Source organism: Mobula hypostoma, chromosome 18, assembly GCF_963921235.1.
Source record: "Mobula hypostoma chromosome 18, sMobHyp1.1, whole genome shotgun sequence".
Lineage (NCBI taxonomy): Eukaryota > Metazoa > Chordata > Chondrichthyes > Myliobatiformes > Myliobatidae > Mobula > Mobula hypostoma.
Window position 1 is genome coordinate 15,614,378 of NC_086114.1, and position 25,473 is coordinate 15,639,850.

The 25,473-nt window shown below is 41.4% G+C and overlaps 1 protein-coding gene across 3 annotated transcripts in view; it reads left to right on the forward strand.

The window, feature by feature from the left end:
* The window catches only part of edc3 (enhancer of mRNA decapping 3 homolog (S. cerevisiae)), a 170,772-nt gene extending 146,268 nt beyond the window's left edge, over nucleotides 1-24,504 (forward strand). For all 3 annotated transcript variants that reach the window (XM_063070490.1, XM_063070492.1, XM_063070493.1), the window contains 2 exons: nucleotides 1,177-1,394; nucleotides 13,968-24,504. In XM_063070490.1, coding sequence (XP_062926560.1) covers nucleotides 1,177-1,394; nucleotides 13,968-14,302 — 553 coding nt within the window. In that variant the 3' untranslated portion in view covers nucleotides 14,303-24,504. The remainder of the gene's footprint in view (nucleotides 1-1,176; nucleotides 1,395-13,967) is intronic.
* Nucleotides 24,505-25,473: the final 969 nt, after the last annotated feature.

Below are 25,473 nucleotides of genomic sequence, written 5' to 3' on the forward strand. Positions count from 1 at the left end.
GTCATAAACAAGAGATTCTGCAGATGCTGGAAATCCAGAGTAACACACACACAATGTAACTCAGCAAGTCAGGCAGCATGTATGGAGAGGAATAAAGAGCTGGTATTTTGGGCCAGGAACCTTCATCAGGGATTAGGTGTCACTGGCTTGATTAATACAACTCAACATTGTGGGCCAAAGGGCCTGTACCTGTGCTGTACGGTTGTATTTTCTGTTTTTATTATTTTAGACTTGAAGTAAACTGGACTAGATCTGGGAAAATCTAATAGGATATGAATTTGGTTTCCATGGTCATGAGAGAGACAACTGGATATAGCAATTGTTACCATTCCGTCCTACCCATGGAACAAGCTGATTTTTTTCCGGTTTCAAAGGTTTCAGTAAACATTCAGAAGATTAAATTTTAAGTCCCCCAAAATTTACCAGAGTCATCAGATAACACTGTGATGCTGCTGAGCCTCTCATCACAACACTAAGCAGTATTGCATCCGTATTGTACTGTCTCAGTACTTTTATATTTGTGTGCTGTAGCACTTTTTTTATTCACAGTTATTTTGTAAATAACACTATTCTTTGCATTTCTGGTCAGATGCTAAATGCATTTCATTGGCTTTGTATCTGTACTCGGCACACTGACAATAAAGTTGAATCTAATCTAATCTAATAACATTCAGAACTGAATGCACTGGTATGTTTATCAGTGTTCAAATGATGCAATCTCAACAGACCGAAAGTTTAAGCCTAGGATTATAGTAATCTGTAGAATCTTGTACTGGTGTTGGGCTGCAATAGCATACACATGAGTAAACTATGTATGTTGTTTCACTGGCACATTTTGTCAATTATATTGTGCATTAATTTGTTTTATAATAATCCAGTAATATTGATACCTTCATTATCTAGTGCACATTTTTTTTTCACATTAGCACCTAAAGCTACTGTGAAAATCTTCAAAATTTTTTTTGTTTGTCACTTCGATTCATACAACTGGCCAGTAAGGTGGAGTACAGAGGGTAGCTAGGACCTGGGGATTTGTGATATATTACGAATTAGCAACTGACAAGATATTGAAGTAGAATGGAAGTCTGATGGTGATGTCATGCTTGTAGAGTGCATTTCAACTGAAGGTCAAATTATCTTGATCTAAGCATACATCAGTCTATTTGTTGTTTTCAGGTTAAATCCCAAGAATGTCCACCAAAGACCAACAGTAGCATTGCTGTGTGGACCACATGTGAAGGGAGCTCAAGGAATCAGCTGCGGCCGCCATCTTGCCAATCATGAAGTACAAATTATTTTATTCTTGCCCAACTTTGTGAAGATGCTGGAATGTATCACTACTGAGCTTCAACTTTTTAGCAAGACTGACGGCAAACAAGTGGCCAGTGTAAAAGGTATCTGATTTTCCACGCTGTTAGTCCTAATACTTAGTCCTTTTGTTTGTTGTAGGACATGTGGAACCTGTATTAGTGTAAATCTACTTAATTTAAGGCAATTCTCAGAAGGCGGGTGTGGATTTCAATCTTTAACAAAGTAAGTTAGCACCTAAAACTAGATCTTTAAATTTCTCCAGTCTGAATTCAAAGAGATAATGAGATTAGCTTTGTTTGTCACATGTACATTTAGTGAAATGTATCTTTTTCATCAGCAACTAACACATTTGACATTTTCTAGGGGAAGCCCACAAGCATCGCCAGCACTGACATAGCATGCCTGCAACATACTAACCCTAACTTTTGCATTTTTGGAATGCGACGGGAAAACAAGAGTACCCAGGGGAAACCTATGCAGTCACAGGGAGAAGTTCAAGCTCCTTACAGATAGCAGGGGGAATTAAACCCTGATCTTACAGCTAGTGTTGTAAACCAATTATGCCAACGGCTATGCTACTGCACTGCCCACTAATCAGATTTCCTTTCAAATTTCCACTGGAATTGAACTGATAAGATTTTAAATGTGTAATTGCCATTGATTTTCAAGAGTACAATATATGAAAAGAACTGATTAGAGTATGAATGAAATATAATTTACTTCCAAGTATTTGTCAGGGAGAAAGTATAACAGTGCATCCTCACTTCTGAATCAGGTAACAATATGTCAAGGCTCACTCAAGGACCAGAACACACACTGGAGGTTGTTATTTCATTGGAGCACTGTGGTAATCTTGCATTGTTGGAGATGCCACATTAGGATAAATGCGATTAGGTGACTGGAATCAAAGACCGGCGAATTGTCTGGCAGCAGGCAGGTTCCATTGTAAGCAACACAACAATGAGAAGGATGAACTGCAAATCAAACACACAAGAAATTATGCAGATGCTGGAAGTCTTGTGCAATACACAAAGCAATGAAGGAGCTCAGCAAGTTGGGCAGCATCTATGGGGAGGTCTTGCTGAACTGTCTTGGTGGGCTGAGACCCTCCATACATGCAATAGCTATTGTGGAGAATGAACCCAAGTGTTGTTTTACATTACAGAGAATTTTTAAATCAATAGCTTTCCTAACAATGAAAGTCAACAAACGAATGTTCATGTCCTGCTCTAAGGATTGAGTCACCGTACAGACTACCCTAGTTCCTGCTGAACTTTGTGACAGTATTGGAGTAGATCACTTCTGAGCTTCAGTGGCCTTTGCTCATTTCATTCTCCCTCAAACATGTCAACTGAAACTGTTCTTATCCTAACTTTCACCAAGTTCTTTTCACTGTTGACTTCTTTTCACTTTTCACTTCTTTTCACTTCTTTTCACACACAATTGAAACAGGAGTTCAGTGTTCTGCATGACCGTCTGCTAATGAGAGGATGAAATGGAAGTTGGCCTTGAATATAGTGAAGTAAAGTCCAGAATTAATGAAGATATAGTTTTGAATCAAAGGGCAAGGCCAGTGATATTATCATTCTAGAGTTATGCAGATACTATTTCTAGTATTTTCGCCCCTAAAGGGTCATCTGGCTAATGGCCTGTGAAGGACAATTTGAAGGGATTATATTCCAGGGTTTTGGTTTGGGGAGGCTGGAAGATAGGAAAGTAACTAACAAGAAAATAAATGTTTCATAAATTGAGGGGTATAGATACGGTAAATGCAAGGAGATTTTTTTCTGTCTGAGGTTGGGTGAGACTAGAATCAGAGGTCATGTGTTAAGGGTAAAAGGTAAAATGTTTGAGGGGAAACGCCACTGAGGGTGGTGCGAATGTGGAATGAGCTGCCGGTGGATGTGTGGATCTAGGTTTGATTTGAGCACTTAGGGGATGATTGGAAAGGTACGCGAATGGGTGAGGTATGGAGGGCTATAGTCCAGGTGCAGATCGGTGGGACTAGGCAGAATAACAGTTCAATATCGACTAAATGGTCCAAACGGCCTGTTTCTGTATTGTAGTGCTCTGTGACTCCAGTATAATCTTACAAACTCCTCAAATAATAGTGAATTTACTTCTGATATCTTACATTTTGAGTATGTAAGCATCCAGCAGTGAAACAGTTAGAAACATAGAAAATGCACAGCGCAGTACAGGTCCTTTGGCCCACAATACTGTGCTGAATATGTACGTACTTTAGAAATTACCTAGGGTAACCCATTGCCCTCTATTTGTCTAAGCTCCATGTATCTATGCAGGAGTCTCTTAAAAGACCCTATTGTATCTGCCTCCACCACCGTTGCTGGCAGCCCGATCCATACACTCACTACTCTCTGCGTTTTAAAAAAAAACAACTTGCCCCTGACATCCTGTGTACTTCCAAGCACCTTAAAACTGTGCCCTCTCATTCTAACCATTTCAGCCCTGGGAAAACAAGCCTGCAATGCCTCTCATCATCTTATACACCAGTTTTACAGTGAGCTTGAAAAAACTCTGTGATTAGTTATCGATGTGTGGTTTTAACAAAATAAAACACTGCATTTGTTAAGTTACTTTGTAGGTCTTGGTTCTGTGGAAATAGAGTTTCAGGAGTTTACTGTGTAGGAACAAAATAATTTTAAGTTGTGTTTGTACTGCTTTATCACCCTTTAAGTTTGCATAGCTTTGTCCTTCAATATATTATCTTAGCAATATACATACGCCTCCAATGTTTGTGCTTCATCACTTCCCAGCTTCTCACTTCCTTCCCCCTTCAGCTGGCTTCACTTTTCATTATTCAGCTTGAACTCCTTCCCCTTCTCCCTTCTTCCATTCCCGACACTGGCTTCCTGCTTACTTCTTCTCGTCATCTGCCCATCTCCTCCTCATGATACCCCTCCTCCTTCTCTTTCTCCCATAGTGCAGTCTCCTCTCCCTTTAGATTCCTCCTTCAGCCCTTTACCGTTTCCACCTATCACCGCCCAGTTTCTCTCTTGATCCCCACCCCTACCCACCTGGCTTCACCTAACACCTAGCTGTACTCCTTCCCCTCCCCCTGCATTCCATTCTTATTCTGGCTTCTTCCCCCTTCCTTTCCAGTCCTGGGGAAGAGTCTCGAAGCACTGACTCTTTATTCCTTTCCATAGATACGGCTGATCTGAGTTCCTCCAGCTTTTTGTGTGCACTCTGGATTTCTAGTGTTATGTACCCCGTAACTGGGTTGCCAAACCAGCAGAAATGGATCACTCAGTTGGAGTCTGGAGTACTAGAACTAAGAAAGTTTTATTAAAGAAACAAGCAACACAGTAATCGAAAGGATAATAAATGCAACAGTTCAGTGATGATAAACACACATGTGCACAGAATTAAGATAACGGCATCAATCAAGCTCTATCGTTGTCTAGGGGTAAATGACCAATTTCAAAATGACTCAAAGTTCAGTCCAGTTAGTAGTCCAGTTCGCAGTAATCGTTGCCATGGCGATGGACAAGGTGGGGGAAGAGAGACATAGAACAGGAACAACTGATCATTCAGAACGGCTTCACTCACAGACCAGCGAGATGGCTCACAAGCAACTTTTGGGCGGGTCCTTGGTGATGTCACCTGAGGTCACTGACTGTGACCCCTCCTCCAGATGCGGTCGATCCTCTGCAGTGAACCCGGCACCCAGGCAAGGGCGGACACACACCGGGTTCCCGCTGATCGTACCTTTCCACCCTTGTCGTTGTCTGGCACTTCTCACCCACTCGTGAGAGGCGCACCGCTTCCAGGGTCTCGTTACCTCGGGTGGCGTGTGTCCCTGTCTTAGCGAACCTGTCCCTTTTTATCCCCCTGCTGGGGTATCGCCTGTCCATCACTTCAAACAGTTCAGTGTTCAAAGGGGGGAGCCGCTCCAGACAGCTCTCTCTCCCACATCCCTTCATTACACATCTCCAGACGCTGCTCCATTGTTCCTTATCTCTCCTTCCCCTGAGGGCAGGTGGCAGACCAACTGCTGATGCCACTGATGCTAGCCCAGGCCAGCAAACATCTTAATTTTATGTGTATTCTCGTAACACTAGCATCTGCAGAATCTTGTGTGTTTATAATTATGTGCTTCTCTAATTTTGACCCCTTACTCATCTTCAACCTTTAATTAGCAATGAATGACTATGCTGTCAGTTTTCAGAGCTCTATGTCCTTTCAATATTGCCTTCCTACTTTAACTCCTCCATGAAATCCTTATAGAATTTACAATGTTTCTATGCTTTTGGCCACCTAACCACTGTTTCTAATATATTGGCATTGTCAACTTTTGGTTCCAGTCAACTCCCTTATAGTGCTTTTCCATGCCCCCTCTCTAAAAGCCTTCTAAAAACCAAATTCTTCCTCTGTGCGCTATTAGCCAGATTAGCTTTGATAGGGGAAAAGGTGGTTTGGCATATCGTTTTCCATAGATCCTGTTTTTATTGTACCTGGCACATTGTATAAAAGCACAGCAAATGAGTTTAATTGTTCTGTATTGTAGTGGTCCTGAGAAGTCTGCACAAGCCAACAGAATGAATATTATGTCCTCAGAGGCTCTATAAATCAACTTCTATTTAAACAATGCCAACTTTTCTCTGGAAGAGTGCTGGCTGCTAAATATTTTGCCATGTTATTATTTAAATCTATCTTGGATTACAGTAAAATTTCAGAGTAGTTTTGGCCTTGTCGTCCTAAACTGATTTCATTGTTTTTCAGCTTGAGTGAAACAGCCACCAACCTCCCAAAACTTAGTTGCCTTCCCAGTTCTCCCAAATGCACTGGCTTTTACTACAGATAAACTTGGGCAGTGGCCCAAGAGACTGGTTGTCTCTAAGCCCAGATCCAAGAGCGTTTGCACATAATGAGCCTGAAGCCACTTTTCCTGATGTTTCAAATCTGTTGTTTGCAGCTATGAATACATCAACAAAACAGGATTCTGCTCTTTCCCTTTCCCTCTCCTGAACACAGACACACTGTGGTACTCTTGCAGTTCCTTAAATGGTTTCTGATTAGGTTACATTTTGGGAGAAATAAGTTTTGGAAGCGATTAAATTAATTGCTGATTCCTTGAAATCCACTGGTTTGAGATTGGAGAGGAAATTGCTTGAAACATGCAGCTTCCAACGGCTAAATCATGTTTTAGCTTGAATATGTATTTTTGGCTCATGACCATCACTGCTTCCTTCACATCCAGTCTCAGAACGGCTTACACCTGGGGCTCTTTAACCCTGCTTGTACTAACATCTCAAAACTGTTGTTGCCCCAAATTAGTAAATGTTGATGGGTGGCATTAATCTTGCTCGAGGTGGATTATTATTATTATTGCTCACCTGTTAACACCAGCCACAATTCCATTTATGATCACATTTATTCTGCAAGAGACTGACTTCTTGAAGTGAACTTAGAAACTTCATCTCAGGATTTTTATTAAGTGTTCATTTTATGTTGTATAACTTGTCATTTCGAGTCTCGTAATAGTCTGCAGACTATGCACGAATATCTGTTCTCTCCTGTTAGTGACTAGAGCCCAGAGGGTTCCTGAGTTAAAGCCAGCAGCTGAGACTTGGTTTAGATCCATAGCAGAGAGGAAAAGGTTTGCAGTTGTAACATGTCTTTAATGATAAGAATTGCCCCAAAGTGCTTTACAGTTGAACGTCCTTCAGAAATGTTCCTCTTGGACTACAGAGAACCTGGCAGCCAGTCTCTGAACTGCAAGATTTTTTAAAATAGCTACATAACAAACAATCTGTCTTTTGACATGTTGGCTTAGGGATATAGATTGAGCAGGGCAACATAAAGAATGTGCTGTATTTCTTCTTGTTTAAAATGGGTACATGGGGTAATCTCCAGTACTTCATCCAAAAGATGAAGCTTTTGATAATCTTAACATTTTCTCAGTGGTTGTAATTTGCTGTATTCCATAACTGGTGTATGGTTTATTTAATTCTTCTGTCCCATAGCACAGTGTTTCTGTTCTGTTCGTGCATTACCAAGCAATGAACCAAATTGCACCCCCATTGATCTTCTAACTGTATATACTGGGCTCAGTAAAATTTTACAGCAGAACTTGAATCGTTCCTGGTATCAGAGACCTGGGGAACATCCTGGCTTTTCCTTGTCTGGCCCTTTCTACCAAATTACACAACCCACATACAAAAGCAGTGAATGATCAGCTGCACACACAGAATGCTGGACGAACTCAGCAGGCCAGGCAGCATCTGTGAAAAAGGGCTCGTTCTCCCAATCTGCGTCAGGTCTCATCAGTGTACAGGAGGCCACACTGGGAGCACCAGACACAGTATATGACCCTAACAGACTCACAGGTGAAGTGTCCCCTTGCCTGGAAGGACAGTTTGGGGCCCTGAATGGTAGTAAGGCAGGAGGTGTGGGGGCAAGTGTAGCACTTGTTCTGCTTGCAAGGAAAAGTGCCAGAAGGGAGGTCAGTGGGTAGGGACGAATGGAGAAGGGAGTTGCGTAAGGAGCGATCCCTGTGGAAAACAGAAAGTGGGGCGGGGGGGAGTGAAGAAAATGCTTGGTGCTGGGATCCTGTTGGAGATGGTGGAAGTTACGGAGAATTACGTGCTGGATGCGGAGGCTGGGTGGGGTTGTAGGTGAGGACAAGAGGTTGGGTGGCAGGAGGATGGGATGAGAGTTGACGTGTGTGAAATGAAAGAGATGTGGTTGAGGGCAGCATTGATGCTGGAGGAAGGGAAGCCCCTTTCTTTGAAGAAGGAGGATATGTCCTTCATTTTGGGATGAAAAGGCTCATCCTGAGAACAGATGCAGCAGAGATGGAGGAATTGAGAGAAGGGGATGGCGTTTTTACAAGTAACAGGATGGGAAGTGGTATAGTCCAGGTAGCTGTGAGACTCTGTAGGTTTATAATAGGCATCAGTAGATAAACTGTCTCCAGAGACAGAAACAGAGAGATCAAGAAGGGGAGAGAGGTGTTGGAAATGGATCAGGTAAATTTAAGGGCAAGGTGGAAGCTGGAGGCAAAGTAGATGAAGTCGATGAGTTCTGCATGGGCACAAGAAGCATCACCAAAGCAGTTGTCGATGTAGTGTAGAAAAGTGGAAGATGCTACCAGTGTAGTCTTGGAACACAGACTGCTCCACGTAGCAGACAAAAAGGTAGCCGTAGCTGGGACCCATGCATGTGCCCATGGCTACATCTTTTGTTTAAAGGAATTGGGAGGAGCCAAAAGAGAAATTATTATGAGTGAGGATGAGTTCCGCGAGATGGAAGAGAGTGGTGGTGGAGGGGAACTGATTGGGTCTGATGTCCGGAAAGAACCAGAGACCTTTAAGGCTTTCCTGGTAGGGGACTGAGGTATATGGGGACTGGACACCCACAGTAAAAATCAGATGATAGGGACCAGGGAACTTGAAATCATTGAAAAGATCCAGAACGCGTGAAGTGTCACGGGTGTAGATCGGAAGGGACTGTATGCTTGCCTGGCCTGCTGAGTTCCACCAGCATTTTGTGTGTGTTGCTTGGATTTCCAGCCTCTGTAGATTTTCACTTATTTATGACTGATCGGCTAACTTGATTTGGTATTGATATAATGGATTTTTCTAATTGCTTTATTATTGCACATGTACTGATATACAGTGAAATGCATTGGTTTGCATTAACAACCTAAGAAAGTGCTCGGGCAGCCCACAATTGTCACCCTGCGTCGTTCCTGCACCACAATGGTCAATAGAACAACAGCAGTAACAAAACAATAACAGCAAAACAACTTCTTCCCACCCACTCACCCACAACACATATGCAGTCCTCCAAACCCAGGACAGGACACCTCCAGGCCTCTAGTCTCTAGAGGATTTGTGCAGATATTGGGCCTTCGACTTCCCGGTGGACTTGCAGACCCAGAGCTTCGGTCCTGGGCCACTCAGACAGATCATTCCATAGATAAGTACACTCTTGTACAAAAGGAAAATAGAATTCAAAATATAGTTATAGTTGAACTGAAATTGCAGTGCAAGTAGACAGATCATGTAAAGATCAATGAGTTAAATTGAGATAAAGAGCTGACAGTGTGGCTGGGGTGAAAATAAATGATGTTGAAAGTTTAAGCAAATCCGCTGATAGAAAGGTTGTGAGTGGTGGTAAAAATCTTCTGAGGTGTATATATTTCAATGCTAGGAGTATTGTGGGGAAGGCGGATGAGTTGAGGGCGTGGATTGACACGTAGAATTATGATGTTGTAGCAATTAGTGAAACTTGGCTACAGGAGGGGCAGGACTGGCAGCTTAATATTCCAGGGTTCCGATGTTTCAGATGTGATCGAGGCAGAGGAATGAAAGGTGGGCGAGTAGCATTGCTTGTTAGGGAAAATATTACAGCAGTGCTCAGGCAGGACAGATTAGAGGGCTTATCTACTGAGTCCTTATGGGTGGATCTGAGAAACAGGAAAGGTATGGCCACATTAGTGGGATTGTATTACAGACCACCCAATAGTCAACGAGACTTGGAAGAGCAAATCTGCAGAGAGATAGCAGGCAACTGCAGGAAACATAAAGTTGTGGTGGTAGGGAATTTTAATTTTCCATACATTGATTGGGACTCCCATACTGTTAGGGGTCTAGATGGTTTAGAGTTTGTAAAATGTGTTCAGGAAAGTTTTCTAAATCAATATATAGAGGGACCAACTAGAGGGGATGCAATATTGGATCTCCTGTTAGGTAACGAATTAGGGCAAGTGACAGAAGTCTGTGTAGGGGAGCACTTTGGTTCCAGTGATCATAGCACCATTAGTTTCAATTTGATCATGGACAAGGATAGATCTGGTCCTAGGGTTGAGGTTCTGAACTGGAAGAAGGCCAAATTTGAAGAAATGAGAAAGGATCTAAAAAGCGTGGATTGGGACAGGTTGTTCTCTGGCAAAGATGTGATTGGTAGGTGGGAAGCCTTCAAAGGGGAAATTTTGAGACTGCAGAGTTTGTATGTTCCTGTCAGGATTAAAGGCAAATTGAATAGGACTAAGGAACCTTGGTTCTCAAGGGATATTGCAACTCTGATAAAGAAGAAGAGGGAGTTGTATGAAATGTATAGGAAACGGGGTAAATCAGGTGCTTGAGGAGTATAAGAAGTGCAAGAAAATACTTAAGAAAGAAATCAGGAGGGCTAAAAGAAGACATGAGGTTGCCTTGGCAGTCAAAGTGAAGGATAATCCAAAGAGCTTTTATAAGTATATTAAGAGCAAAAGGATTGTAAGGGATAAAACTGGTCCTCTTGAAGGTCAGAGTGGTCGGCTTTGTGCGGAACCAAAGGAAATGGGGGAGATCTTAAATAGGTTTTTTGTGTCTGTATTTACTAAGGAAGCTGGCATGAAATCTATGGAATTGAGGGAATCAAGTAGTGAGACCATGGAAACTGTACAGATTGAAAAGGAGGAGGTGCTTGCTGTCTTGAGGAAAATTAAAGTGGATAAATCCCCGGGTCCTGACAGAGTGTTCCCTCGGACCTTGAAGGAGACTAGTATTGAAATTGCGGGGGCCCTAGCAGAAATATTTAAAATGTTGCTGTCTACGGGTGAAGTGCCGGAGGATTGGAGAGTGGCTCATGTTGTTCCGTTGTTTAAGAAAGGATCGAAAAGTAATCCGGGAAATTATAGGCCGGTGAGTTTAACGTCAGTAGTAGGTAAGTTATTGGAGGGAGTACTAAGAGACAGAATCTACAAGCATTTGGGTAGACAGGGGCTTATTAGGGAGAGTCAACACGATTTTGTGCGTGGTAGGTCATGTTTGACCAATCTGTTGGAGTTTTTCGAGGAGGTTACCAGGAAAGTGGATGAAGGGAAGGCAGTGGATATTGTCTACATGGACTTCAGTAAGGCCTTTGACAAGGTCCCGCATGGGAGGTTAGTTAGGAAAATTCAGTCGCTAGGTATACATGGAGAGGTGGTAAATTGGATTAGACATTGGCTCGATGGAAGAAGCCAGAGAGTGGTGGTAGAGAATTGCTTCTCTGAGTGGAGGCCTGTGACTAGTGGTGTGCCACAGGGATCAGTGCTGGGTCCTGTGATGAGAATACACATAAATTAAGATGTTTGCTGGCCTGGGATAGCACCAGTGGCATCAGCAGTTGGTCTGCCACCTGTCCTCAGGGGGAGGGAGAGATAAGGAACACAATGAAGCAGCATTTGGAGATGTTAATGAAGGAGCCATCAGTCTGGGTATTGTCAAAATCGGCTCCCCCTTTGAACCCTGAACTGTTTGAAGTGATGGACAGGCGATTTGGAGATGTGTAATGAAGGGACGGGAGAGAGGGCTGTCTAGAGCGGCTCCCCCTTTGAACCCTGAACTGTCTGAAGTGATGGACAGGCGATACCCCAGCAGGGGGATAAAAAGGAACAGGTTCGCTAAGGCAAAACACACACGACACCCGAGGTAACGAGACCCTGGAAGCGGTGCGTCTCTTACAAGTCGGTGGGAAGTACTGGGCCATAAACGCACAGGTGGAAAGGTACGATCAGCGGGAACCCGGTGTGTGTCCACCCTCGCTTGGGTGCCGGGTTCACTGCAGAGGATCGACCGCATCTGGAGGAGGGGTCACAGTTGGTGACCTCAGGTGACATCACAAAGGACTCGCCCGAAAGCTGCTTGTGAGCAATATCGCAGGTCTGTGAGTGGAAGCCGTTTCGAATGATCATTCGTTCTTGTTCTCTCTCCTTCCCCCCACATTGTCCATCGCCATGGCAACGATTACTGCGAACTGAACTAAATTGAACTGGACTTTGTGTCACTTTGAAATTGGTCATTTACCCCTAGACAACGATAGAGCTTGATTGATCCTGTTATCTTAATTCTGTGCACATGTGTGTTTATCATTGCTGAACTGTTGCAGTTATCCTTTCGATTACTGTGTTGCTTGTTTCTTTAATAAAACTTTCTTAGATCTAGTAATCCAGACTCCAACTGACTGATCCATTTCTGCTGGTTTGGCAACCCAGTTACGGGGTACGTAACAGTCCATTGTTATTTGTCATCTGTATCAATGATCTGGATGATGATGTGGTAAATTGGATCAGCAAGTTTGCTGATGATACAAAGATTGGAGGTGTAGTAGACAGTGAGGAAGGTTTTCAGAGCCTGCAGAGGGACTTGGACCATCCGGAAAAATGGGCTGAAAAATGGCAGATGGAGTTTAAGACTGACAAGTGTGAGGTATTGCATGTTGGAAGGACAAACCAACGTAGAACATACAGGGTTAATGGTAGGGCACTGAGGAGTGCAGTGGAACAGACGGATCTGGGAATACAGATACAAAATTCCCTAAAAGTGTCGTCACAGGTAGATACGGTCGTAAAGAGAGCTTTTGGTACATTGGCCTTTATTAATTTAAGTATTGAGTATAAGAGCTGGAATGTTGTGATGAGGTTGTATAAGGCATTGGTGAGGCCGAATCTGGAGTATTGTGTTCAGTTTTGGTCACCAAATTACAGGAAGGATATAAATAAGGTTGAAAGAGTGCAGAGAAGGTTTACAAGGATGTTGCCGGGACTTGAGAAACTCAGTTACAGAGAAAGGTTGAATAGGTTAGGACTTTATTCCCTGGAGCGTAGAAGAATGAGGGGAGATTTGATAGAGGTATATAAAATTATGATGGGTATAGATAGAGTGAATGCAAGCAGGCTTTTTCCACTGAGGCAAGGGGGAAAAAAAACCAGAGGACATGGGTTAAAAGTGAGGGGGGAAAAGTTTAAAGGGAACATTGGGGGGGGCTTCTTCACACAAAGAGAGTGGTGGGAGTATGGAATGAGCTGCCAGATGAGGCGGTAAATGCGGGTTCTTTTTTAACATTTAAGAATAAATTGGACAGATACATGGATGGGTGGTGTATGGAGGGATATGGTCCGTGTGCAGGTCAGTGGGACTAGGCAGAAAATGGTTCGGCACAGCCAAGAAGGGCCAAAGGGCCTGTTTCTGTGCTGTAGTTTCTATGGTTCATTGTACAAGAACTCCATTTAAGAGTCTTGTAACAGCTGTCCGTCAGCATGGTGGTAAGTATTCTCAAACCTTAGAATCTTCTACCTGATGGAAGGAGTGAAGAAGAGATACTTGGGTGGGAGGCCTTCTTGATGATGTTACTATTTTTCCAAGGCAGCAGGATTCGAGTGGAGGGAAGGCTGCTTTCCATATACACTGGGTTGGGTTGCATTCACAGCTCTCTGCTATTTTTGTTTTTGCATCCTTGGGCAAAGCAGTTGCCATATCAAGTTGTTGTGCCTCTGGATCGGTATGATGCTGTTCAAAAAACTGGCAGAATTCTTTTGACATGCGCTTCAGGATACTGTTCTCGTATCTTCAGTGGAAGATGGTACTGCTGCCCCTGTAGTTTCTGCTCCTGCACTAGAATTTCGGACCATATTTTGTACCAATTGAGAAATGTGAACCTGGCTGTATTCATGCTACACAGAGACAATTTTACATTAAATCTACATGTAATGTAATGCTGGTGCCTTTCTGAAACTGAATGTTCAACTCTCAATTTGTAGCAAATGCTGTAAAGCAGAAAGCACTTCATTGGATGTTCTTGGTACTGGGTAGCAATGCTTTTCAGTGGAATTATCATCCAGTGCCTTTCATAAATAATAATTTTTCTTTTTAAATTTCCAGACTTGCCAGATACTCCCGTTGACTTGGTGATCAATTGCCTCGACTGCCATGAGAACCCATATCTTCGCGAGCAACCATGGTACAGAGCAGCCGTTGAATGGGCCAACCAGAATCGGGCCCCAGTGCTGAGTATAGACCCGCCTGATGGTGAATTGGAACACGTCATTGATGCCAAGTGGTCTTTAGCTCTCGGCTTGCCTCTGCCTCTAGGGGAAAGTGCTGGCCGCCTGTATCTCTGTGATATTGGAATACCAAAGAAGGTTTTCCAGGAGGTGGGAATCTCCTACCATTCACCTTTTGGCTGCAAGTTTGTCATACCTTTGCACTTGGCATAATCATGGCTCTGTGCAGAAGAAGAAGAAAGTGCAGGTGGTAAAATATTCCCGCAACTGGCAGAGGGAAGTGCATGGTGAAGAGTTTGAAGCCTTAATGGACAACTGACTTGGGTTTAAATGATCTTAATGTTACAGTGAGTTATTTTTTTTAATGCAAGGAAAGCAGTGTCCTGTTGCAACTTGTGCAATACCACATTCCATTAAGGGATGGTTGTGCTCAAGGCGGTTATTGCTTTGCAGTTGAACCATGTCCGTATGCAAGTTACTGTGTTTTTTTTATTGAGAAAACAGTGCATAGTACTCTTCATAGCATTTCTGAATTTGTGAAGTGTATGAAAGGGCACCAACAGTGAGATTGTCTGTTGAATAGCCCCACTACTTGTTACTTTCGTGGGGAGAATTGCCATTTTAAGCTTGAGTAGATTTAAAAATTGGTAGGTATTCATTAGGAAAGATAAATAATGGCATTTGCAGTTTTCTTTGCACCATTCAGATGTGGTAGAATAATTTGTTTGTCAATAACAAACAGGTAATGGCTTAAAGTAATTACTTAAAATGCAGCTAATGTCTTTTAGATTTATTTGGGAGAAAGTATCAATTACATGTTCTATTGCTGTCTTTGGAATACACAAATAGCATTATCTTGTGTAGTGCAGATTAGGAAATGTCTTCAGTGAAATGGTTTTCAGCAGTAGTTGCTGTTCCAATCATTCCCAGCTATGGATTGCCATTTGGAATGGAGCCCTGAATAGTACCAACTCTATTTCTCTAGTGGTTGCATGTTAAACCTATCGGGTATGAAATGGCTTTAAGCGTAGTAGGCCGTTATAGTAAGATGGATCTGAAAAATGATTTTGAATGTGATCCAAGCTGCAAAATAGTCCTGCATGCACCTAGGTTGACAGGCGTCAGTTTAATGATTGTACTACATTTGAGGGAAGGATAGGGCTCTGTTTTTGCCAAGTTAAGTGTTTGTGCGCAATTATAATGGAGGAGGAGATAGCAGGGAATCGGTTTGGTAGATGCTGTGTAATAATTACTAGTATTTTCAGTATTAGGGTGTTTTATGTCTGGGAGCAAGCCAAATTCCCAGCAAATGTAGCTGATGGGAGGAAAGAGGACAAAGTGAGGCTGTTTCCAATGTTAAACTAAGTTATAAAACATAGGAGACCCTAAAATAGAGTTCAAAATGTACACAAAACTAGAGCCAGCCATAAAAACAATCCTTCAATGTGTCCGTAATCCAATGAAATATTTCAAATAACTTTATTTTTTTGGCTTGGTTAGAGTAGTAGAGAGAATGGTGGTATTATAAATGAAGACTTTAAAAGGTACACGACAGTGGATCAAGAGCTTTTGTTTCTACTCAAGCTGTGTGTGCCTAAAAGTATTTCAATGCGTCATGCTACTTGCATTCTAGCTACATGGGGTTCCAAGTGTTGTGTGCTCATTAAGTGAAAAGGTAGACAATGTTGTCATTTATGCTAGCTATCGGAATTGCACACAATCCAATCATTGAAAGCACATTTTTTTTTGTGTGGATCAGCTCGTTGTTTCTCACCCCTCAATTTGTACTCCCATCACAGGTTTTGCTTGGACAATCGTAACCTGTTCTCTATAAATTTGGGAAATAGAGGAAGAGAGGTAACTTCTGAGAATCGTTTCTGAATGATTATGACAAATACTGAACAACAGTCAAACTCAGAAATGCAACTTGAATGGCAGAGCCATCAATGGCATTACGTTTTTCTTCAGAGACAAATATAGTCTCAGCATTAATACTGACATGGCCCTTAAAGTGAGAGTACTTTGGTTTCCCCTCAAGTCCTAGGTGGCAAAAGTTTGCTAATATTGCATGTATTAATATTTCTAGAAACTGATGAAGATGTTCTGACTTTAACTTGCCAAACTGTTCAAAAGGTCTCTTTAAATAATTTCCTGTTGGGATGCCTATGTTTGCATGATATAGCCCTCATATTATTGATCAAAATCAGAGAACAATGTTGATAATTACTTTTCGTAGGTCAGAGGACCTTGGATGTTCGTACAAGGTAGTAATATTTAGAACCAGGTTAACTATTGATGCAGAAGTATTTCTTACTCCTTGTGTGCTTCCTGTCTCCTGAAGGTACAATGGTCAAAGGATTGGAAGGGTTCAGCAAGCAGCATAAAATGCGCTGTCACAAAGCATCTGTTTACCAAGATGATTCTTAAGTTGATAGTTACTTCTGATGGGTAGGGTACCATGGCAGGCAGCATGGGAGCTGAAATAATACATGTCCTTAATTTTATGATGTTTGGTTTCAATCTTTGTTATTAGAATGTTAAGATTTAAGATCTTGGTATCATTTTATCCTTAAGGGGCTAACACAGTTGTTGCAGCTTTGCTCGTGTTGTGAATACCAGGATCACCACCAGTGAACATGTCTCTTATAACCAGAAGTGCAATATTTTGATGTAGAACCTGGTTTAATGTTTGATTTTAATTCAACTCACCTTGGTCTTTTTTTTCCATTTAAGTCAATACTACTGCAACAATATACCTCTTTCTAAGCCTCACGTTTGCCAGCTGTCCACCATAATCAAAAGCTGTTGAGATATCATAATTGCGTACAATAGTGAATTTTTTTTTATTGGGTATATTATAGGTTCTTTTTGTAGCAGTGAGGGATTGCTGCATTTAATGGACTAATACCTGTATAAAATTCAATTTGACATAGAAACAAACACAAAGGCTACTTTTACCAATGTAACTGATTTTGGGGTGGGGGGAAGGAACATTGACTTTTGATACATAAACTGGGGAAAAAAGCTGTGTAAATCTGCTTAAAGGCCTTTCAAAAGCACTTTGGCATTACACCTATAGAAAGTCGGGATCAAACATTGTCAACAGTGCTGAATATGTACTTCCAATGAAGCAAATGCATAATTCCATTGGGATGGAGCTTTTGTGTGCGAGGACTTTGATTTTGGAAGTATAGGTAGCAGGAATCCTTAACACTTAAGTCCTATTTTTAAGAAAGTATCTCATTGTTTGGCTTAATTTTCTTTGTACAGATTATTTTGTACCAATGCCTACGTAAATTTTCTGCACCATGACTATCAGAAAGCTGGTGTAGTAGTGGAGTGCCAATTTCTTTTCAAGAAGAAGCCAGATTCATTGACAGGTTGCTTCAAGAATGACTGCAATGATATTATTGCCTCAATGTGCTCAGTTGCTTGTTCAGTGATGTGTCATATTTAAATATCCTGGTGCTTTTGGAAAAATGTGATGTTCTGTCAAGTATTCCACCATGTACTTCAGATAACACTTCAATCTGTAGTTACAGCACCACTATTTCCTTTGTTTTCTGCACCAGAAGGCTATTACATGCTTAAGCACAATGTACACTTGGCCTGGGACAAATTCCGATTTCTCAGCACTGCTGGAGGTCTTTAACAAGTTCCAGAAGTACTGATTCAGAAAAGGAGGAAGGACTTGGCCTTGATTAGTCCTCACTTGTTTTTTTTTAATAAATAGCTCTGGGTATAGATCTTGTATTTAATGGCAGCACTGATTTGAATAGGCAGTGGGTAGGTAAGTCCTATCTTCCATAAAATTTTTAAGTGGTGTATTCTGTCAACTTTGGTGAGAGGTGGTAGACAACTTGATTATCTCTGTAGTTCCTTATACTACTATTGGACAGGTGATCCATGTCAAAGTCCTTATTATGGAAAGTTCTAAAACTTCAACTGAAATCTGGAGGATGATACTAGACAATTGTAAACCTCCCAGGCAATACAGGCAGATCTGATCAATTTTGACTGCCTTTGCCATTTATTGTGGGAGAGTCTGAAGAAGAAAAAGACAAGCTTTACACATCCATCACCTTCCAGTGACCTTATTTGCTTCGGCTGTTGTACAAATACAGATTTAGACCTGGGTTTTGCAGATGGCAAAACATTTGCAGGCTCTCAGGAAAAATAAATAGCAGCTTGAAGAATCGCAGAAATAATTTGCCCAAGTTGGGGAGAGAATTGAGGATGTAAAAGTGCTTGGAAGTAAGTCGCTATCTTGCCTTTAAAAACCTGCAAACTTTACAAGTGCATGCAGTTTCCTGTCTTTAAAAACTCTCTCAGGTTTGAGAGGGAAAGCTGCTATCAATATTTTGTCCAGAGCAAAGTGAAGTCACTTTAAGCTCTTAACTGCATGAATGAAAGGATCAAAGTTAGTGCTAACAATACTGAAATGTTTCTCTACGAAGTTTAACCTGGTTGCTACAGGTTATGAAACCGTTCCTTTAGTATTTCAGAACTAAGATTCAGTGCTCCTTAGTTATGTTTACATGCATTACAGCTAATACACTGTACTGCCAATAACGTATTTCTCAAAGGAGAATGCCCACCTCCCTTCCTTCAATAGACAATTGTGAACGTTTAGTGGAAGCTCCCATCCATGCTTCGGGAGCATGATTTAAATATTGAATATTTAAATATTAAATACTGCAGCAATGTTTAAATATTGAGCTGTGATGTGTGTGCATGAACTGCCAGTGCTACTTCACCCTCTCCCTCTTCTGTTTTGTATTGCTGTTGTCAGCGGCTGTTAAAACATCTGTTTATTAGAAGGTAATTATTTAACTGAGTATCAGCTGTCATATAAAGACATTGAGTAAAATTAGATAATAAGTGGAGCAGGTCACTTATAAGTTGGATTAAAATGTTGAAGTTAGCTAGCTTGTTGCATCAGGCTCCAGCACATACTGTACCTCTCCATCACTTCAATTTTAAAGGCTGGGCATTTAACTCCAGAATCAGAACTGATGTCATTCTTGGGCTGTAGTAGTCTATTGCAGTTATAATGATACTACTTCATGAGTAATTGTGACTCAGATGTTTTGTGGATTTGTTGCTTTTGATGACTAACATTTTTAAAAATGTGTTAAATTGAGGAAAAAAATGTCCAAATATGCTCTTGTTTTCTGGAAGAAATGTGATTTCTTTTTGATGCCACCAGAGAAAGTGCTCAATAAAACTGGGAGTTTTCCGGTGGTTGGTCTCGTATTCCTCTTGATGTGCTGCTTGGTGTGGTTCCTGGTGCAGTAAGAAATAAAAGCAAGGAAGTTAGGATGCTCGAAATAAAAAATGAATAGCCACTTAATTGGAATGTTACAAACAAGTCCAAAGCTTACTAAAAAGCCAATCAATTTCTCTTAATTATATTTGTCAAGGAGCTCTCCTCATCTTCGGAGAGAAGAAAACCCTGGGTTTTCCTTTGATTTATGAATGTGATGAAACTGTAGGAACTCCCAGAGTTAACCATTGTCCTCTTGAGTAGCTTGATTGGAGTTTTACTGGCAATTGATGATTTAGCAGTTCTTTGTTTTTTTTGGGGGGGAGGGAGGTAAACAGCTTCGGTATTGCCTTACACTCAGTAGCCACTTTATTAGATACCTCCTGTACCTAAAGGGGCTACTGAGAGTGTGTTCATGGTCTCCTGCTGTTGCCCATCCACTTCAAGGTTCAACATGATGTGCATTCAGTGATGCTCTTCTGCACACCACTGTTGTAACGTGTTATTTAAGTTACTCTTGCCTTCCTGTCAGCTTGAACCAGTCTGGCCATTCTTCTCTGACCTTGCTCATAAATAAGACATTTTTCCCTCAGAACACTGGATGTTTTCTGTAAACTCTAGAGATTGTTGTACATGAAAATCCCAGGAGATCAGCAGTTTGTTAGATACTCAGATCACCTTGTCAGGCACCAACAATCATTCCATAGTCAACATCACTTAGATCTCATTTCTTCCTCATTCTGATATTTGGTGTTAACAACTAAAGCTCTTGACTGCATGCTTTTAATGCATTCAGTTGCTGCCACATGATTGGCTGATTAGATATTTGCATTAGCAACCAGGTGTACCTAATAAAGTGGCATCTGAGCATATTTCAAACAGAATCAGGTTTATTATCACCGGCATGTGTCGTGAAATTTGTTAGCAGCAGTTCGATGCTATACATAATATAGAAGAAGAAGAAATAAATAAATTTACAGTATACATATAATGAATAGATTAAAATCATGCAAAAACAGAAATAATATGTATTTAAAAAGTGAGGTAGTGTTCACGAGCTCAGTGTCCATTTAGGAGTCAAATGGCAGAGAGGAAGAAGCTGTTCCTGAATTGCTGAATGTGTGCCTTCAGGCTTCTGTACCTCCTACTTGATGGTAACAGTGAGAAAAAGGCATGCCCTGGGTGCTGGGGGTTCTTAATGATGGATGCTGCCTTTCTGAGACACTGCTCGTTGAAGATGTCCTGTGTACTTTGTAAATTAGTACCTAAGATGGAGCCGACAAAATTTATGATCCTCTGCAGCTTCTTTCACTCCTGTGCAGTAGCCCCCCAACGGACAGTGATGCAGCCTGTCAGACTGCTCTCCACGGTACATCTGTAAAGTTTTGAGTGTTTTTGCTTGCCAGTTCTTGAAATACATGGCTGAATCTACCAATTCAGTGGCCGTAAAAGAGTCAGACTTGCATGAGTTGAGGGACCTGACCCAACCAAAATTGCAGATTTTTCTTCTCTCCAGAACAATAATGATTTAAAGACAGTTAAATCAGCCTTGAAATGGGATTCCAACCTTTCTCAAATTAATTTTACAGTTCTTTAGATGCTATTAAAATAACATAACTACTGTATAACTATTCCTTGCCAATTGTTCTGCATGCACCTCCATCCCACGCTGAATGACTTTATTAGTTTAATTCTTCCATTTTTATCCTGCTTCGTATTTTTAAAAAAACTTGTAAGACAAGAAAGGGTGCAGAAAAGATTCACAAGAATACTACTGGGACTGGAGAACTTGAGTTATAAGGAGAGACTGGATAGGCCAGAACTTTTTTCCTGGATAGTAGGAAGCTGAGGGTGACCTTACAGTGGTATATAAAGTCATGAGGGGCATAAATAAAGGTGGATTGTCACAGTCCTTTTCCCAGGAAAAAGGAGTCTGAAACTAGATGGCATGCAATTAAGATGAGAGGAGAAAGATTTAAATGGGATCTGAGGGGTAGCTTTTACATATGGAGGGCAGTGGGTATGTGGAATGAGCTGCCAGATGAAGTTGTAGAGTTGTGTACAATACAAAGTTTAAATTATTTGCATAGGTACATGAATAGGAAAGGTTTAGAGGAAAATGGGCCCAAAGACAAGCAAATGAGACTAGATCAGATAAGGCAACTTGGCTGGCATGGATAAGATGTATCAAGGGGCCTGTTTCCATGCCGGGCACTGTGCTAATCAATTCAATTGGTGCATGTGTTAACTGAGTTCCACATTCTCTTCGCTGTCAGGGTTTAGAAAAAAATGCTCCCTTGTTTCTTTTGGATTTATTTGAGAATATTTTCTAAAATTATCTCTGCATTGTTCTTCCTGAAGAATGAGAATATTCATGGTACACAGCCTGTAATTCAGTAGAAAAGTAGTAATTTGATTTGGGTTGAGAGAACAATATTTATGGCTTTCCTTGCTTGCTGTGAATAAATACAATGTTGTGGTTTGAAACGATGATCAAAACATCCCTTCAGGTGCCAAAAACATTCCAATATTTATGACCAGTGAATGAAACAGACTCCAGGTATTAATCTAGGAATGATTTTTCCAGGTCAGTGTTAACTATTGAAGTTATATAGTTCAGAAGCACAGGTCTGTTTGGGAAAGTGAAAATATTGTTATAAAGAGGTCATTTTTGGCTGGGAGGGGATTGGGAAGCAGCAGAGAGTTGTACCAGGGTTGGCCAGTTTAGTTATGAAGGGAGACTGAACTGTTTTATTTGGAAGATGTGCTGGGAGTGGTGATCGTGGAAATGATCATCAGATTTAAAAGGTACTACTTGGAGGTCACAAGGTTGTTGACTGAGCAATTATCAGAATCAAGTTTAATATCATTTACAAATGTTGTGAAATTTGTTGCAGCAGCACAGTGCAATATATTAAAAATACAATAAGAAATATTAAAAATTAAATTACAGTAAGTAGTGCAAAAAGGGAGCAAAGTCGTGAGGCAGTGTTCATGGGTTGGTTTATTGTTCAGAAATCTTATTGCAGAGAGGAAGAAGTTGTTCCTAAAATATTGTGTGTGTCTTCTGGACCTGCTGTCTGATGGTTGTAATAAAAAGAGGGCATGTCCTTGGTGATGAGTCTTTGATGATTGCCGTCTTTTTGAGGCATCGCCTTTAGAAGGTTTCCTCGATGCTGGGGAGGTTAGTGCCCAGGATAGAGCTGGATGACTATACAACCCTCTGCAACATTTTGTGATCCTGTGCAGTGGCTCCTCCATACCAGGTGCTGATGCAACCAGTCAGAATGCTGTCCATGGTATGCCAGCTGGCATGCACCCAGAGGTTTCTTTGGTGCTCCTTTCTTAATCCATATTCAGCTAAATTACTTGAATATTCACTGTTCAACCAGCAGATGGCAGTAGCTTCTTTATAATACGAAGCTCATCGGACAAATCTGGCTGTAATGATAGTGTAGCCACAAGACTGCAGATGCTGGAAATTTGGAGCAACGCACTAAGGTGCTGGAGGAATTCAGAGGCTGGGCAGCATCTATGAAGATAGATGGACAAATCCTTTCTTTTTAAATCTTTTTATTAATTTTTCAAAATTACAAACTCAATAACAAAGTTGGTACACAGAGATTGCAAAAATGTTCATCAACATAGATAAAATGAATTTTAAGTAACACAGATATAAAAGACTTCCAAACTCATAATGAGTTTAAACATTAAAAAAGAAATAAAAAGAAAAAATATATATAAACAAAAAAAAACCCCAAAAGAAAAAAAAAACCCAAGAAAAAAAAACAAAACAGGGCTAGACCAGCAGCTTATATCGAACATGTTCAACAATGTCATTAACTCTGCTCCTCTCCTCATATAATTTAAGTTTAGAAAAAAGCTTCGGAAAAGTCAGATTACATCATATGAAAATGTTGCATAAAAGGTTTCCAAGTTGCTTCAAATTTAACCAACAAATCCTATAGTTGTGTAGGAGGGGAGGGTTAGATTGATCGTGGAATAGGTGGGCACATTATTGGTTAAAAGACCTGTACTGTACTGTTCTATGTTCTAACTTTCCAGATGGAAGGTCAGTACCTGAAATATTGATTGACTATTTCCCTCCATAGATGCTGCCTGACCAAACTTCCTGCACCACCTTTATTTGTTGCTGTAAATGTTAGTGTGTCCAAGTAACCAGTTCTTCTATCCATCTGAAGAAGAATGACAAGATTTGATATGACTGCATCTCTACTTTAGTTCCATGCCTTTTACCTCTAGACTTGGCTACCCTGCCTCAGTCCTCTCAAAATTTGATTTCATCCAAAATTCTACTGGCTGTGACCAAAAGCACATCAAGTCCTTCTCATCCATCACACAAGCTTTGTGAATTTCAAGTTTCTACTATCTGTGGTGGTCTTTTCTTTCCTCTGACCTGCATTCTGTCTTATAATTGTCCATGTTTCTGATATCTTCATGTACACTTAATGGCTACTTCAGAAGATACACCTGTGCACCTTGTTTATGCAAATATTTAATTAGTCAATCTTGTTGCAGTAACTAAATGTATAAAATCATGCAGACATGGTCAAGAGGTTCATTTGTTTTTCGGACCAAACATTAGCAATGTGATCGAAGTGAGTTTGACAGTGGAATAGTTGTTGGTGCCAAACAGAGTGGTTTGAGCATCTCAGAAACTACTGAACCCCTGGGAATTTCATGCACAACAGTCTCTAGAGTGTACAGAGAACTGTGCAATAAACGAAAAGCATCCAGTGAGCAGCAGTTCTGTGTGCAAAAATGCCTTGTTAATGAGAGAGGTCAGAGGAGAATGGCCAGACTGGTTCAAGCTGACAGGAAGGCGACAGTAACTCAAAAAACCTTGCGTTACAGCAGTGGTGTGCAAAAGAGCATCACTGAACAAACAACACCTCCAACCTTGAAGTGGATGGCCTAAAGCAACAGAAGATCACAAACATAGGCTGAGTGGCCACTACATTAGGTACAGGAGGAATCTGATAAAATGGCGACCACCGAGTGTATAATTGCTGCCATAACATATCTTTAAAAATCTCCATCCGAATCTTCATTTTAAAATGATTCATAAAATGTAATACTTTGAGCAACACACATAAAAGTTGCTGGTGAACACAGCAGGCCAGGCAGCATCCCTAGGAAGCGGTACAGTCGACATTTCGGGCCGAGACCCTTCGTCAGGACTAACTGAAAGTAGAGCTAGTAAGAGATTTGAAAGGGGGACGGGGAGGGGGAGATCCGAAATGATAGGAGAAGACAGGAGGGGGAGGGATGGAGCCAAGAGCTGGACAGGTGATTGGCAAAAGGGATATGAGAGGATCATGGGACAGGAGGCCCAGGGAGAAAGAAAAGGGGGAGGGGCAAGCCCAGAGGATGGGCAAGGAGTATAGTGAGAGGGACAGAGGGAGAAAAAGGAGAGAGAGAGAGAGAAAGAATGTGTGTATATAAATAAATAAATAATGGATGGGTTATGAGGGGGAGGTGGGGCATTAGCGGAAGTTTGAGAAGTCAATGTTCATGCTACCAGGTTGGAGGCTACCCAGACAGAATATAAGGTGGTGTTCCTCCAACCTGAGTGTGGCTTCATCTTTACAGTAGAGGAGGCCGTGAATAGATATGGGACTTGGAATTAAAATGTGTGGCCACTGGGAGATCCTGCTTTCTCTGGTGCACAGAGCGTTGGTATTCAGCGAAACGATCTCCCAGTCTGCGTCGGGTCTCGCCAATATATAGAAGGCCGCGTCGGGAGCACCGGACGCAGTATATCACCCCCAACCGACTCACAGATGAAGGCCTCCTCTACTGTTAAGATGAAGCCACACTCAGGTTGGAGGAACAACTCCTTGTATTCCATCTGGGTCGCTTCCAACCTGATGGCATGAACATTGGCTTCTCAAACTTCCACTAATGCCCCACCTCCCCCTCGTACCCCTTCTGTTATTTATTATATATATATTCTTTTTCTCTCTCTCCTTTTTCTCCCTCTGTCCCTCTCACTATACCCCTTGCCCATCCTCTGGGCTTCCCCCTCCCCCTTTCTTTCTCCCTAGGCCTCCTGTCCCATGATCCTCTCATATCCCTTTTGCCAATCACCTGTCCA